The 15,744-nt window shown below is 57.1% G+C and overlaps 1 protein-coding gene across 3 annotated transcripts in view; it reads left to right on the top strand.

Annotated features, from left to right (window-relative positions):
• The window catches only part of TTC28 (tetratricopeptide repeat domain 28), a 99,277-nt gene that overhangs the window by 24,945 nt on the left and 58,588 nt on the right, over positions 1-15,744 (top strand). Inside the window, exon 1 of one of the 3 annotated variants that reach the window (XM_048514133.1) lies at positions 11,522-11,795. The exons of the other annotated variants lie outside the window; for them this stretch is intronic. Within the exon in view, the coding sequence (XP_048370090.1) occupies positions 11,769-11,795 (27 nt within the window). The 5' untranslated portion in view covers positions 11,522-11,768. Of the gene's footprint in view, positions 1-11,521; positions 11,796-15,744 lie in introns of those variants that run through there. 3 annotated transcript variants of the gene reach the window in all.

The raw sequence follows: 15,744 nt of genomic DNA, 5'->3' as shown, positions 1-15,744 counted from the left end.
CATCACTCAAAACCTTGCAAGGCTCCCAGACAGACCATCTCCCTTCTCTCTCCTTTGATCTTCGCAGCTTGCCTGCAAGCAAAGCAAAGCAGTGGGTCAGCAGGAAGCGAAAGTAACCGGAGAAGAGCAGTTAGCAGAAAAGACAGAGATGCCACATCACGGCAAGGGCTGACCAGGGCTTGACATCACCTGGGCCAGATGGTGTGCACTTGAGAGTGTTCAAACAACTCTTTGGAGAACTTGCAGAGCCTTTGTCCACCATCTTCAGGACCTCTTGGAGGACAGGACATGTGCTGCAAGGCAGGAGGTCAAATGTTGTCCCAGTCGTCAAAAAAGAGACGAGGGATGACCCAGGAAACTGCAGGCCAGTCAGCCTGACCTTTGCCCTAGGGAAGATACTGGAGCAGATTTTAAATGGAACAGACGGGAGCATCTGAAGGACAACTTGGTGATCCTGGATTTGTACCCAATTGGTCCTGCTGGACCAACCTTGTTTCCTTCTTTAATGGAGTGACGAGCTTACTTGGAATGCCATTGATGTTGGTCACCTGGATTTCAGTGAAGCTTTTGGCTTTCGGGTTCCCCATGATGCTCTGACAGGTAAACTGGAGGACTGTGAACTGAACTACAGGATAGTTAGGTGAGCAGGGAACGGGTTGGAGAACCACACCCCAAGTGTAGCTGTCAGTGGCATTTCCTCTGAACGGAGGGAGGGGCCCGGTGGGGTACCAGGCTCAGTTCTGGGCCAGGTTCTTTTCAATATTTTTACAAATGATCTGGATGAGAGTGTGGGGGGGCTAATTAAATTTGCAGATGACATCCAATTGGTAGGAACAGTGAACACACCGGAAGACAGAGGCAGAGTCCAGTGAGATCTGAATGCTCTGGAGAAGCGGGTGGATGTGATCAAGATGCACCTCAGCCAGGACAAGGGCTGAGTTCCGCCTCTCTGGGTAACAACAATGAGGAGCGCGCCTTCTGGATGGGGGATGAACGACTGAGCAGCAGTGCGTAAGAACAAGATATTGAAACATAGGTGAACTGTGAGCGAAATAGGAATAGATGGAGCACAGAAAAGGCTAATGTGGTCTTGGGATACATCAGCAGAGGCCGGCCATCCAAATCACAAGGTCTCATTGCTCCGCTGTGCGCTGCATTTGTCAGGCTGCACCTGGAGTGCCGGGGTCAGTTCTGGAGGTCTCTCTTGAAAGAATGACGACAGAATGGACAGGATGCAGGCAGAGGAGAACAAAGAGGATGACCGCGGACCTGGAGACCAAGCCCTGCATGGGAAGGCTGAGGAAAAGGGGATGTTCAGCATGGAGAAGAGGAGGGGTGTGTGTGGGGGGGGGGCATGGTTACTCTCTTGCAGTGTGTGAAACGCAGGGAGCTGTTCCTGCTGGCAACAAGGATAAGCACAGGAAGGGGAGCCTCGATGAGAAACATAAGAACATAAGAACAAGCCAGCTGGATCAGACCAGAGTCCATCTAGTCCAGCACTCTGCTACTCGCAGTGGCCCACCAGGTGCCTTTGGGATCTCACATGCAGGATGTGAAAGCAAGGGCCTTCTGCTGCTGCTGCTGCTCCTGATCACCTGGTCTGCTAAGGCATTTGCAATCTGAGATCAAGGAGGATCCAGATTGGTAGCCAGAGATCGACTTCTCCTCCATAAATCTGTCCAAGCCCCTTTTAAAGCTATCCAGGTTAGTGGCCATCACCACCTCCAGACAACGGCAGAAAGCTGGTGAGGCGAGAGAACCCCTAAACTGAATGTCAGAAGGGCTCCCCGCCTGCCCTTAGAGGAGGGAGAGGATGAGTTATCGGGGAACCAGGCTGTCTGAGGAAAAGGAAACAGGAAAGAGACAGTAGGGAATATGCGGAGAGGGAGGTTGCCCGTGGAGGAGAGGAGAGGCAGGCTGGTGCTGGACCAGGGAAGTGTGGAGCCAGATGCCAGCAGTTGGCTTCTAGGAGGGACGGGGCTCCCTCACTCACCCCTCCCTCCCCTCGTGCCTTTTGGTGGTCTGGGCACGCAGCCGCTGAACTTTGGCATGCAGGCAGAGACCTGACGTCACTGGATGGGGAACATGAGCCCCCGGGACTGTTAAAAGCTGTGAGCTCAGGAGTGGCCAGATGGATGTGCTGGAATGGAAAAACCATCCCTGGGAAGGAGCAGGGAAGGGAAGTCGGAGTGCCTCATCGAGAGCAAGGCCTGGTGCCAAGAATGAGCCTTCGCCACAGAGTTCCTCCTTCCTGATGCTCCAGCTTGCTGGAGTGTGTGCGTGCGTGCGTGCGTGCGTGTTGCCTCAGCGCCTGGGAGCATCCGGTTGAGAAGCCCTTATTCAGCATGTTCTTCCTTTCTGCGGCTTCAGGAAAATTATTGAGGAAAACTCTCATCTTGTTATGTTGTTTGTCTGGGTGGTGTGTAGCAACTAAGAAGCAAATGACTGTTATTAGTGTGGCTGCAAGATTCTCTTTGCCTTCTGTTGGGAAAGCTCAGGAATCTGAAAACTGCCTGCAGGATTCCTCATTCTGGTCACAACACAACAGGGAAAAGTGGTCCCGTTTCCATTTAAACCAGGAATTGGTTTTACCAACTTTTCCTCCTTTGTTGTCACATAATAAGGATTGTTGTCTTCATTTCCTTGATGAGTGAGAAGCATTTTCATTTTACTTGGAAAGACTGGCTCTTCAGATGGAACAACAGGCTGTTCATCTGTTACTCTGGGACAGACAGATCTTGTATTCTGTCCCTGGGCTGGTAGAACCCCTCAACATTGCTGTGAACGGGTGAAAAAAGCCACTCACACAGACTCTCCAGACCCTTTTGCCAGAGTGGTGGCCGTATCATCTGCCTTTTCCCCCAGGGTCTTACCACTCCCAGACTTTTTCACAACAGCCACCTGGACACAGCCAAAGACACTCAAAGTGCATCCCTGGGCCCAAGCCTCGTTTGGAAGAGTAATTCTTGGTCCCAATTCTTCTGCAGACCTTTCACTCCCCTCCAGGCAGGTGAGCTTGCTGGTCTGCACCCTTCAGGGGGATGCCCAGAGCCCATTAAAAATCAGTCAGGTGATGTGCCCGTAGCGGTGGTTCTTTGAGGGGTCATCTGTGTTGTCACATGGCCCACCTATGTTTCCCACCACTGTGCCTTTCACTTGTGGTGGCATAGTTGTACATTTGGATGGCCCTGGGAGGGTGGTGTGACTCCCCCTGCCCCTTGAAGTGTGCGTGGTTTTCTAAGTTCTGCCGTGTCAGGCAGCACTCTGAAGCTGTGAGCCTGGCTCTCCAGAGGAGTGTAATCCTGTCCAAGACAGGAGCGGCCTCAGGTGCGTGATCCGCCTTCCGACTGACCCTAAGAAGCCTCGGTCTTGTCAGGATTAGAGTCCGGCTTGTTCGCTCTCATCCAGCCCATCCCTGACTCCAGGCGCGGCATCAGAGCCTCAGCGGCGTCCTCAGAATCAGGCGGGAAAGACTGAGCCGGGTGGAGCCCAACCCTCCTGACAACCTCTCCCAGCTGTCAACTGTTCACGGAAATGCACGTGGAAACCATCTTTTCCTGCCTTCTCAGCCTTTTCTGGATCCGAGGGGTGTTTCCCTGGGAGCCCCCAGGCTTCCTTAGAGCTGGCACAGAATAGCACGCCGAGACATACAGAAGTGCCCCCCCCCCCTCTAATCAGGCTGCTTCTGTGGTCCGAATTGCCCTTGTCTTCTTTGGGACTCCATTATAAGCAGTGTGAACTTGGTGCCCTGAAACGAGAGGATATTTGTGGGGAAAGTCAGGTGGGGTGAGTTGTGGGGGACGGCCAGTAGCCAGATGTGCTCTATAGTGCAAGGGAGGCCCAGAGCTCTTTGGGTTGCTGTTTGGGAAGGCTGAGAAGCTGCTCGTGTAAGCCTTGACTGCAGGTGAATGATCTGCCATGGCAAACCAGCCCCCCCTCCCCCCGCCCCCCGGACAGAACGAGGGGAGAGCCCACGGGGCGCTTTGCGCTCTGCCCCCATCCTTGCCCAGGAACAGGAGCTTTGTACTGAGCCTTGGGAAGAAGACGGTGCTTCCAAATTGTACCGTATATCTTGTTGATGTGGCCCCAGCAGAATATGCAGACACCCCCGAGGCCTTTCCCTTGCCCCAGCTACGCCTTGTAAATCAGCTGGCGAAGACTTTGCCGAAGGTTGTGGGAACCGTTGCTGACTGCGATAGGATCCTTTGCCAGAGCCCTCCAGGGATCCCAAACAGAATGAATGTTGTAACATGCTTATGTTTCCAGAGTATGGAAGGGAGTTTTGAATAGACAAAACAGATCTTTTGAAGACAATAGTTTTATTGTGCAGCCTTTTGGGAGGGGAGAGCTTGCATTTCAGTTGAGCGCACTGATGTTATGGCTGAAGCAGTCTGATAAAGGAGCCAGCTGAGGAGTGCTGCCACCTTTGCCTGTTTCCTCTGGCGTTGGGGTGGGCACCCCTAAGACTGTGCCTTTGTGTGGGAAGGATTTGTAATGTTCCTGGGTGAGTGGAAAGCCATCTTCCTCCTACCCCATGAGCAGTCAGAGCTGAGATCTCTCTAGCTGCTTAGCCGGAGATAAGGTATAAGAGTGGAGGATCTGTGCGGAGCAAATTGGTGCGTGGAGTTTTTTCCTCTTGAATTCCTGCCGCAACTTGTGTCCCCTGCTGCTTGACAGCGGCCCGTGGCGCTGTGGTGATGGGGTTCTGAAAATGGCTTCCTTTCCTGGAGAGGGGTGGACGCACTCGGAAGCTCTGCATGTGAACTGATCAGTGTTGGCTGTGGTGAGCTGAGGGAGTTGATGTGCCCTGTGCTCTTGTAGCCACTGGATTGTCCCCCAGTTCAGAGGCTGGAGCAGAACTGCTGGCCCCTGCAAACCTAGCCCACCTGTGGCTTTCTGGAGCATATTTTGCCTGTGTCGTCCCGGTAGATCTCTTGCACAGCTGATAAAGGCCTCGCAGGGAGAGAGAGCTCTGCCCTTCTGAATCTGCGTCTCTCTTGGGGATGGTGAGGGTAGAAACCACCCCCTCTGGAATTGCTGGCACTTTGTCCTGCTCAGCTAGCTCCTCCCACCAAGGGGTTGTGGAGACCTTGCAAGCGTGCTGGCATCTGCTGGGATTATGTTCAGTAAAACAGAAGTGGTGGTCTGTGATCTCCCACCCCCTCCTCATGCCCGCTGAGCATTCACTGGAGGGAGAGGTGGCCTGCATCCAGCTGGAATTCCCAGGCTCATTCCTAGCCCAAGCTGGGCCTTGCATCCGGGCCGGGCCGTCTCTCTCCTCCTGCCTGTCCTTGGCCAGGCCGCCCTCCCTCCCTCCCTCCCTCCCGCTGGACTTCAGCCTGATCCAAGGCAACAGAGCTTACCAGAATAGGAAGCCTGAAGCTGGCCTCATCAGAAGACCAAGAGTCATGGAAGGCGTGAAGGGCTGAATGGGGCTTTGATCCAGCAGGGATGGTGGAAAGAGGACATGAATTTGAGGGACAAAGGGGTCAGCAGAGGCCACTGGGCCGATGAAGTTAAGTCCCAATGACTTCTCAGTAGGGGTGAAACTCAGCCCTTGATGATGGGTTGTACTTTGGGATGGGCTTAGGACTGCTGCTGCTGCTGCTGTACAGGGGGTGGACTTCTCAGTTGAGGTGAGGCCTGGAATGGTCACCTCCTCCTAGCCTTTCCTGCCTGCCTTGCTCTTGTGGTAGTTGTGTCTTTATTCCGATGGTCCACGGGTGTGACTTATGCTTCTCCCTTGAACTGAGCCCTTCTCTGCCCTGCAGGTGCCTTGGCCAGGTGAAGGAACCATGTCAGTGAATCACTTTTCTTGACGTTTCCTTGTCCTGGAGACACAGCCCCCTCCCCTCCTTGCATCTTGCATTTGCTGCTGCTGCTGCTGCTGCATCCTCTTCCTTCATTCTGCAGCAGTGAGACGGAGTTTATTGTGCATTCTGAACAAGGCAGGCATTGATTCCATGCATGGAGCATTTCACTGCCGTAGCATTTCTCGTGATGTTAAGTAGAAATTCTGTCCCCACAGGCACCAGGAGTGTGTGTGTGTGTGTGTGTGTGTGTGTGAGAGAGAGAGAGAGAGAGAGAGAGAGAGAGAGAGAGAGAGAGCCTTATCCACTTGGAGCAGAATTCCACAATGCAGAGGGAACCACTCCCACCCACCCCTCCCCACAGCTACTGAGGCTCTGTTGGGTTTGGGGCAGTTTCCCTGCAGGAAGGCTCCCCCTGCCACACCCCTGTACATGGCAAGTCTGGATACATCAGTGGGGTCATGTTGGGTAGTAAGAGCAGGAGGGTTTGGGGTTGCCTGGCAACTGCAGGCAGGATGAGCCTGGTGGACAGCCTGCAGAGCAGGAGGGGAGGGCTGGGGTAGAGGTTCAAAGAGACCTCCCCCCCTCCCCATTTAAAGCTGTGTTTACATCACTGCTTGGTGCTCCTGGCTCGTGTCTTCAGGGTCCCAGAGGGCTGGAAGAATACGCAGGCAGAGGACCTGTGCTCCAGAGAATGGCTGGCAGCCCGGCCTATAGAGAAGGCTGAGCAGGAGATCCAGGATACGCTTGTGGAACGGGCTGCTGTTTTCAGTTCCAAGGAGTTCTATTTATTTGTTGAACTCATTCATTGAATTGAATTGGGGTCAAGCAGCATAACTCGCTTTCCCTGCAGCCACACAGCAGCTCCTTCCCCCTCCCCCATGTGGGTTCCAAGGTGTCCAAAAACATACACTTAGAAGTCAGAAAAGGGAATTTATTAGGCCACAACTCTTCTCCTCAGACTTCTTTGGGCTACACCTTTTTTGAATGTGAAAAACCTTGCCCTAAGGAAGCATTTTATTAATTCTACAAGACAAATATTTGATATGACTTTTTTCCAGTCCTTTTCCCCAAATGTCCTCAGAGAAATTTTAATTTTTCTGTTGCTTCCCTCCCCCCTGACTTTCACATCTCTTCTGCTATAGCCATTCAGTTGGACTCTGGAATAACTTGGCCAAGGCCCCTCATGCAGGTACACGAGTCTACCTTTGGAAAGGTTCCGTGCAGCAGCAGCGTTGTGTTTGGTGAGCCAGGGAAAAACCTCAGCTCAGTCTAGAGAAAGAGGGTGTATCTGAAGGGTGGCCTAGAACCTGACCAGTGGAGCTGGGCGAGTTTTCCCAGGCAGGTGCTGAGAAGTTACATCTGTGTGTCATGCAAGAGTGCCATAGCTGGGAATGGTTGGGGACTTAACTGGCTGGATTCAAACTGCTTCTCTTCATTTATGTTTTCATTTGTTCCAGTACTTACGTTCTGCCTCTTCCCCTGGGTGGCTCAAGGCAGCTTAGAATTCATAGTTAAAGCAGTAACAGAATTCAATAAAAAGCCTCACAAACCCCCAGAACGCTGCTTTCCGCGACTGCTGGAAAATCTGCAAGGATGGGGCTCCTCAGCTCACATAGTCAAGCGGGAGCCGCAGCTGGGCAGAACCAGTTCACATAGTCAAGCGGGAGCCGCGGCTGGGCAGAACCAGTTCACATAGTCAAGCGGGAGCCGCGGCTGGGCAGAACCAGTTCACATAGTCGATGAGCCGCTGGCTGGCAGAACCAGTTCAATATAGTCAGTGGAGTCAGCTGGTTGGCAGAACCAGTCTACATAGCTGCGGGAGCCGCGGCTGGGCAGAACCAGTTCACATAGTCAAGCGGGAGCCGCGGCTGGGCAGAACCAGTTCACATAGTCAAAGCCGCGGCTGGGCAGAACCAGTTCACATAGTCAAGCGGGAGCCGCGGCTGGGCAGAACCAGTTCACATAGTCAAGCGGGAGCCGCGGCTGGGCAGAACCAGTTCACATAGTCAAGCGGGAGCCGCTGCTGGGGAGAACCAGTTCACACAGTCAAGCGGGAGCCGCGGCTGGGCAGAACCAGTTCACATAGTCAAGCGGGAGCTGTGGTTGGGCAGAAATGAGCTGCAGGAGTTGATAGGTGGGCAGTCTTAAAGGGGGGGGTCGAAGGGGGGCAACAAGAGGTTTCTTATATTTGATATCACAGCTGCCAGTTCTTTAGCTGGTTGTTGACCTTTTATTACAATTCGAGCCCCACCCAGAGGCCCAGGATGTGTCATGTATCAGCGCAGCCTTCAAGTAGATCCTAGCAGGGCTGCCTTCTGCTTCATGATTAGTTTTAATATCCCACCCCTCCCCTTGGTACAGGTGGAGAGGGACAGCCCTTCCACTACGGAGGTCCGGCCTAGGCTGTGGAAGGTTTTAACCGTGTTCAAACAGAGCGAGGGTCTAATCCGGAGGTTGTGAAGGCCAGAGTCCCCTTGGCCCACGATAAATCAACTTCCCTGAGATCAACCTGCTCTCGCGGGATGACATGTTGCCCTCTGGCCCATCGCCTCCAAAGCAGCACCCTCCCTGCCTTGTCTGGATCCAGCCTCCTGATCCTGCAGCCCAGGGCCTCCAGAGTCCCGTTCAGAGCCCAGGCACTCTCCCTCCGGTGCAGGCCGGAGATCTTGTCTGCCTCAGCAGGGCAGTGGGGCGAGGGAGAGGCTTTTGAGCCTAGGAGGGCTTGGGATGCTCATCTTGATCAGATTAAAGGTCTCTGTGGCTGCAGCCGGCCTGTCTCCTGGGAGTAGGTAGCAGGGGGCGGAGGGCAGGGCTGAGAACAACGCCATTTCTATTCAGCCCCCTAAAAGTCTCCCTGAGGAAACGGGAGCTTGTTAAATAACCAGGTCACAGCTGAGAGCGCCCATTAAAGCCATTTCCTTCTACTTGGAGATGCAGTGTTTAAGGCCTTGAATGAAAACAGAAATGGCTACATGTTTCCTGTCCACTGAACCGCAGGAATGAACAGGGTGCCTTGAGAGTATCCTGTAAATAATTCATAGGCTCAGCAGTCAAGGAGTGGTGCGTTAAGGACACTGACAGCTACTAGCAGGAAAATCTCGCCTGGAACTGCCGAGGCAGGCAGGAGGCGGGCAGCAGCGCAGGCCTGAAGGGCGCAGGCTGGAGGGGAGCGGCTTTCTGTGCCTGGCAGGTCTCTGGTGAGCAGCCACAACGCCCCCCCCCCCGCCCCCCAGTTGTGCAACTGGCTCTAGAGAAAGGACGGACTCCCCAGAAGCTCTGGCGCAGTTATTACATTAATCTCTGTTTCTGTTCAGAAATCCCCCAGATTAATTAAAAACGACAACACCAGTTAAAAACAGGAGGGGCTTCCACACAGACCCCGCTGAGGAAGCAGGTCTGGAGGTGGGGCTGACTGCTGTCCCCTCCCATGAGAGGCCTGAGCAATTTTTCACCAGCTGCTTTGTAAATCATTCAAAATGTTAATATTTATTTGTTTGACCCATTTGTATGTCACGTCTCCAGAGGCAGCATACCATTAAAACAATAACCCTCTGGAAGTCAGAAGAGCCCTGGCAGATCCGGACAGGGAGGGGCCACCTAGTCCAGTGTCCTGCCCCAGGGTCCGGTTGGAGAGCCAACCAGCAGGGCACCGAGGCTGAGGAGGAGGCCGTCCCCTGATGCTTGGACCCAGAGAGCTGCTGCCTCTGTAGATGGAGGCTCCCCTTAGTCTCCGTGGCTGGTGGGCTTCTCTGCCACGGATCTGCTCTTCTAGAACTCACCCGTGGTTGTGGCCCTGACGGGCTGCGTTTGCTGGCAGTGAGTTCCACTGTTCAGTTACTCATGGACTAAAGAAATATCTCCCGTTGTCTGTAGTGGACCCGTTTCCCTTCAGTAGCAGCAGCAGCACAGTTAAGGCCAATCCGGCACCTTTAACCGACTGAGTCAAGAGCCCTTGGAGACAAGGACCTGGAGTTCCAGGATAATCTTGCCCTCTGTGTGCGCGTGTGTGGCTGATCCCCCCTCCCCCCCCGCCCCGCCCCGCCCCGCCCCGCCTGCCAGCTGATACTTGTTTAACCCCGACTGGGGCACCCAGCTCTCTTTGAAGCAGTGCGTGGCCTGCCGCCTCTCAGGCTCGGGGTGGGGAGGGGGGTGCTTTCCCTCAGCCTCAGTTGTCAGATGGGGGATTTCCCAGATAAGCTAACCTTCATTTTTCAAAGCCTGTCTGTGGATTAGAGCTCAGAGAAAAGAGTTTTATTCTGCCTGGCCAAACAAAGTCGGCCTGCCCTTTGAAGTGAGTCATCCCAAATCCACCTCAGGAAGCTTCTGGCTTGGCGCTGCTCACCACCAGCTGAGCTCTCTGCAAGGGGGAGAGGGTGGCACGGCAGAGGGGGACCACCCTCCTCCAGTGGAAGCTCTGTGTCCTGGATCTCAGGTGGAGATTTATCCTCCTCTTGTGGTCACCGCAGCCGTGCCCCTCCCTTGCCCATTTGTGGACATCAGCTCTGCGTTTGCAGTCCTGTGGGGGCACTGCCTGAGGAAAAGGACTAAACCGCCATTCACAGCCCCCCTCCTCCAGTTTGCCTCCCACCTGAAGATGCTTTGAAAAGAAAAGGGGCCAGAGAAGAGGTCTGACCAGTTCCCCCCCTTGACCTCCCCCAACTTCGCACACAACAACTCCCCAACGGAAAAAAGGACACGTGGAATGCCAGGAGTGGGTTTCTCTCTTGGTCAGTCTGTCAGACTACCCAAGACAGTCTCTGAAATCTCCAAACACTTAAACAGTTCCAAGAGTCTGAAAATGAACAAAACCTGGCTACCGGTACTAAAAAACACCAAGAGCCCCCCAAAAACCCTGGGCATTTTCCAAGCACCATTCAACAATCCACGGGATGTTACAAACTCCATCCCTCCATCCCTCCCTCTCCCCACCTCACTCTGACAAGCATATTTATGAATGGAGAAATTGCAACATTAATTGGTATTTTGGGGGGCTTTTCAAGGAACCTGTTTTCCCTGGGGGAGGAGAGGGTTGCTGCCCCTTTCCTTCCTGATGGCGGGAAGGACGGTGGCTGCTGGGTGCCCAGGCCTCCCCCCATTCTCTTCCTGGCCCTGCCTGCTCCCACGCTTCAAGGGCAGGAAAGTCTGGGGTGGCCAAAGTGGGACTGGTTGTGAAGTCCTTGGAAAGTGCTGCCAGGACCGGATCCCGAGTGGTCCCCCAACATGGCCCTCTTCTCTCCACCTCTCTCACGTGCGGAAACAGCCGCTCGGAAGGGGGGGCGGGGAGAGACCTGGGCCACCTTGGCCTGCTGTCCGGCAGAAGGGGACCACACGGAGGCCCTCTGGCCCGCCCAGCCAGCCAGCCGGATGCCTCTGGGCAGCACCCCAGAGGGGATGGCCGGACGGCCTTGGGAGAGGGCCAGGGTCCCAGGCTACGGGAAGCCCCCTCCTCCTCGCCCCCGCAGGCCCTCCGGAGCCCCCGCCAGCTGGACGGCCGGCAAAGACGGGCAAGGAGGCGGGAGGGGAGGAAGCCAGACAGCCAGACAGCCGCTGGGCGCTCGCCCTCCCCTCCCTCCCGGGTGGACAGGCAGCGCTAGGGCCCGGGAGGCGGCGGCGGCGGCGGCGGCACGGGGCGGGCGACCAGCGGCTCGGACGGCTGCGGGCGGGCGGGCGGGCGGGCGGGCGGGGCGAGGCGAGGCGGGCCTGCTGGGCTGTGCGAGGCCGGGCGAGGGGCGGACGGAGCGGTGTCCGCTGGGCCGGGCGGGGGCTGGGCTGCCTCCGCCTGGGCCGGGCGGGAAGGCTGGCTGGCTGGCGGCGGCGGCCGGGCCGGGCGGGGACGATGGGGCGCCGCCTGCTGCTGCGGCACGTGCGGCTCGGCCGGCCCGCCCCCCCCACGCCCTGAGCCCCCCGCCCCCCGCCCCCCCGCGCATCGACGGCCCGCCGCCCTGTCCTACCAATATGATGAAATGGCAGCCCCGGAAGAAGGTGAGTCCCGCCGGGCGCGGGGGGGGGGGCGAGGGGGAGTGTCCGTCAGCCAGCCGCCGCCGCCCTCCTCCCTGTCCCGGCTCCACGCAGGGCGGGCGGGCGGGCGGGGGGGTTGGGCCGTGCGTCGCGGCGGGCATCGCCGGGTCGTGCCATGGCCTTATATGGTCGCTTTTGGGGAGCGGCGCCCCCTACGGCGGGATCCCCTCGGCCTGGCCGCCGCAGAAGGTGCCGCGCCCCCCGGCCCCGGCCCTTTGTGCCTGCCGGCGGCCCATCCTCCGCCCACGCCGCGGGGCTGCTGCTGCTGCCGCCGCCGCCTTCGGGCCGCGTCTGCTCGGCGAGGGGCCGCTGGACGGAGGCGGGCGACGCGGCCCTGGCTGGCTGGCTGGCTGGCTGGCTGGCTGGCATCTCCTCCGGAGTCCGGTGGGAGGGGGTGCTGGAGAGGCGTCTGCCGGTCTCCGCTTTCGCCGCCGGCCCGAGGACACCCGCGGGCTGGGCTGGGCTGGGCTGGGCTGGGAGGGACGGAGGCCCTTGGGGGCCGGGCCGGGCCGTGCGCAGGTCGCTCTGGGCGGCTGGCCGGGTGCCGTCGGGGTTCGGAGCCCTGCTGGTCCCCGGAGGGGCCGGCCTTCGCCAACCGCCTGGCGGCAGACGGAGCCCCGGACGCCGCCCCTTCCAGCCGCAGCAGCCGCAGCAGCAGCAGCAGCCCCAACGAGCCGCTCTGCCTCCGGCGCCGCGCCTTGTTCCCGGAGGCCGGCGGGGCAGAGCAGAGCAGCGCAGAGCGGCCGCCCGGAGCCCGGGCCTTGTTTGACGGGGAGGGGCCGCCAGAGCCGGGAGCGCGGAAGGAGCCCCCTGGGCCCCTCGTGAAGGAGGGGACGGAAGGCCGCCTCGGCATCCCGCGGCTCAGGCCAGCGCGGAATCCCCGAGAGGGGAGGGCCTGGCCGGAGGGGGTGCTGCAGGAGGTTGGCGGGGGGTGCTCCAGGGCTGGCTGCCTGTTCACCTTATCCGGGATTCCGGTCGTTTCTCTGTTTGGGGGGCGGGAGGGTGGGATCCTTCCGTTCAACAGAAGACTTTGCAGCACACACACCCCCCCCGCGCGCCTTGGCCTGAGCCACGGAGCCGCCCCAAACACTCTCTGGCTCCCCAAATGACAGAGGCTCACGGGTTGTATATGGAGCGAGGTAATTCCCAACCCCCGCCCCCCCCCCCGGGCTCCGCGGGCACGTCCCAAGTGAAGCAGAAGCCCCCGAGGCGGCAAAGCATGTCGGGAGGCAGCCCTGGGAATGCTCCCCTGCCCCGCCCCCGGGAGCCAGGAGGCCCACCTGGTCCAGCACAGCCCAAGCCCGCCCCTGATGCCGCCGCCGGACCCGGGGGTGCAGAGGCCGCCGGCCGCCTCTGAGTGCGGCGACTCTTTTCGCTGGCCGGCTGGGGCTTTCAGCGGCCAAGCGGCCTCGCAACACCCACAAGTCGTGGACTGCGCAGTTTCGGCAGTTGTTGAATAAAGCGCTTCCCGGTGGCGCTCTTGGATGTTACCCATCAAGTTCACTGGGTGTCCCTAAGCCATTGTCTCCTTCAGTTTATCCTCACAGGAACCCTGTGTGTGTGTGTGTGTGTGTGTGGTTGGCCCAAGGTCACTCTGCACACTTTCATGATTGAGTGGGGGATTGAACCCTGGCCTCCCAGATCCTAGCTTGATGCTGTGGACCACCCTACCCTGCTGACTCTCTCTGCCCCAAGCATGATGTTATAAATCTCTGTCATGCCCCCCCCCGCCCCGCCCTGCTGCCTCTTTTCTAAACTGAAAAATCTCAGACCCTCCAGCCTTTCCTCAGAGGGGAGGGGCTGCGCCCTCAGGTGCCCCCTTTCCAGCTCCACAGTGGGCTTGTTGAGCTACGGCCCCAGGAGGGGAGGTCAGGCAGACAGGCTGCTGGTGGGGGTGAGGTTGCAAGGTGGACCTCTTGCTCATAGGGCCCACAGCTGCTCTGACTGTGCTGCGTTCGGGTGCTTGGATGCCTCCTGCCTGGGCTCAGGGACTTTGCATCGAGAATCTGTGTTGGGTGCAGAGTTCATTTGCTAGCCTGCTAGTCTTCATAGTGACGTTTGGGTGGGCCCTTCATTCTCCTGTGCTTTTCCCTCATATCCATAGTGGATGTGAAGTGGCAGGCCCGGCTGCGTCCTGTATCCTCCGTGGACTCTTGTGTGGCCCCTGGGGCAAGTTGCTGGGAATTGTAGCAGCTGACTTCATGGCAGGTGGAAGGGAACTCCTCACAGAGCATAAGGCTCTTGATAGCACACAGTGTCACAGCCCTGCCGCGCCTCTTCGGACCAGTTAGCGACCTGTTCCCAACTTGACATGAGTGGCATCCTTAGAGTGAACCCAAATGCGCCTGCAGTTCAGGAATGATCCTGTTTTTTCCCCGTGATTTTCCTGTCCTCACAATGCAGTCAACAAACTTCCCAAACAGTGATCCAAAACCGATTGGGTTGCCAGTTTTGTCCACCCCTTTCTACTTCAGACTGATTTTGCCTCTTTGAAACTGTTGATTTCTTGAAGGCTGCTTCAGAAAAAAATCCTGTCAAAAGTGGGTTACAGACATTAAAGATCACAGCAGACTGTCTTCAGAGGTGCTGCTTGACCTTCTGAAAGTGTGCACAGCCGCTGGAATGCATGCCCTGCAGACCTTTTTTTAAAAAGTTGAAAACTGTTCCTGGATGTTGCAAAATCGGCCACAGTTGCTGCTCAGCCTCGTGCACAGAGCACCTGAACCGGGAGTTGCTGAGTTTGGCCCTGGTTAATTCTTAGAAGCCGTCTTGCTATGGTCACTCACGCACTGGCTCTCCTGCCTCAGTAATGCAGGTCACTCATGTACAGGTTGTTTGCTGGGGGTAGGAAGCAATCCCCCCTCCCAAATTTCCCCACAGCATTGTGGCACTTCCATGTATTTCCTGGGTTTTTCACAGCTGTTTTGTGATCTTTCCCAAACCTGTTTAAGTACTGTGATGTTTTGGAAAAGATCACAAGAAATTCGGCAGGCTGGCACCCATATTGGTGGGAAGGTCTGGGTCTTCCCCGTCCCCCCCACCCATATTGGCGCCATTTTCCCTGCCCTGATCCTCTTTTTTAACCTGCGGGTTAAAAAAGTCGGCCACTGAATATCCTCATTGTGTGACAGCCATCAGTCTGACAGGTTCTCTAAACTTCCAGCTTTCATTAAAGAAATCGATCTCTTGATCCTTTCACTGTAGAGATATGCTTTTCCCCTTATACCTCAGTAACAAAAGGGGCCAGCTGCTTATACAAAATGAATCTAAGAATTCAAAGAACCCAATAGATGGTGACAACTTTATAATGATGTTCAGTTGATTATCTCAAAGGCTCCTGGCAGTTGGGGGGTGGGGTCGGGGGGTGGGGTGGGGTGGGGTGGGGGTCGGGGAAGCCTGCCTCTGAGGGAGGCCAGGAGGGAAACTTGCTGTTGTCACTACACTGGGTCTGTAGCTGCAGCGGCAACTGGGAAGCAACGCAGCTCACCTCCTATGCAGGAAACACTGCAGCCTCTTGTAATGGGTTTACATGTCTTTGGCGTCTGAGTGCTCTAAAAAGCACCTAACAGTTAGCACATAACACCTCAGGGAGGGCCCGTGGCAGGGCTGGAGTGGGGGGGGGGGAACTGTGCCCCGGGCATGCTAGTTCTCTGTGCGTGCCCCCTGCCCCGGCGCACCCTTGGGGCAAGACGTCCACCTTGCCACCCCCCCACCCCCCGGTGCTACGCGTCTGGCCCATGGGAGAGCGTCTGTTTTGCCTGCTTTGGATTCCAGGCTCCATCCCCAGAAGCATCTCCGGTTGGAAAGTGCGAGACCCTTTCCTGCCAGAGCCCCCCAGGAGCTGCTGATCTCCGCAGATGGAGGGTCCTGTCTTCCTCTGTGTTCAGCCCCCCCCCCCCCCAGCCGGAGGGGC

Source organism: Sphaerodactylus townsendi, linkage group LG13, assembly GCF_021028975.2.
Source record: "Sphaerodactylus townsendi isolate TG3544 linkage group LG13, MPM_Stown_v2.3, whole genome shotgun sequence".
Taxonomy (NCBI): Eukaryota; Metazoa; Chordata; class Lepidosauria; order Squamata; family Sphaerodactylidae; genus Sphaerodactylus; species Sphaerodactylus townsendi.
This window is presented reverse-complemented; position numbering and strand designations above follow the sequence as displayed.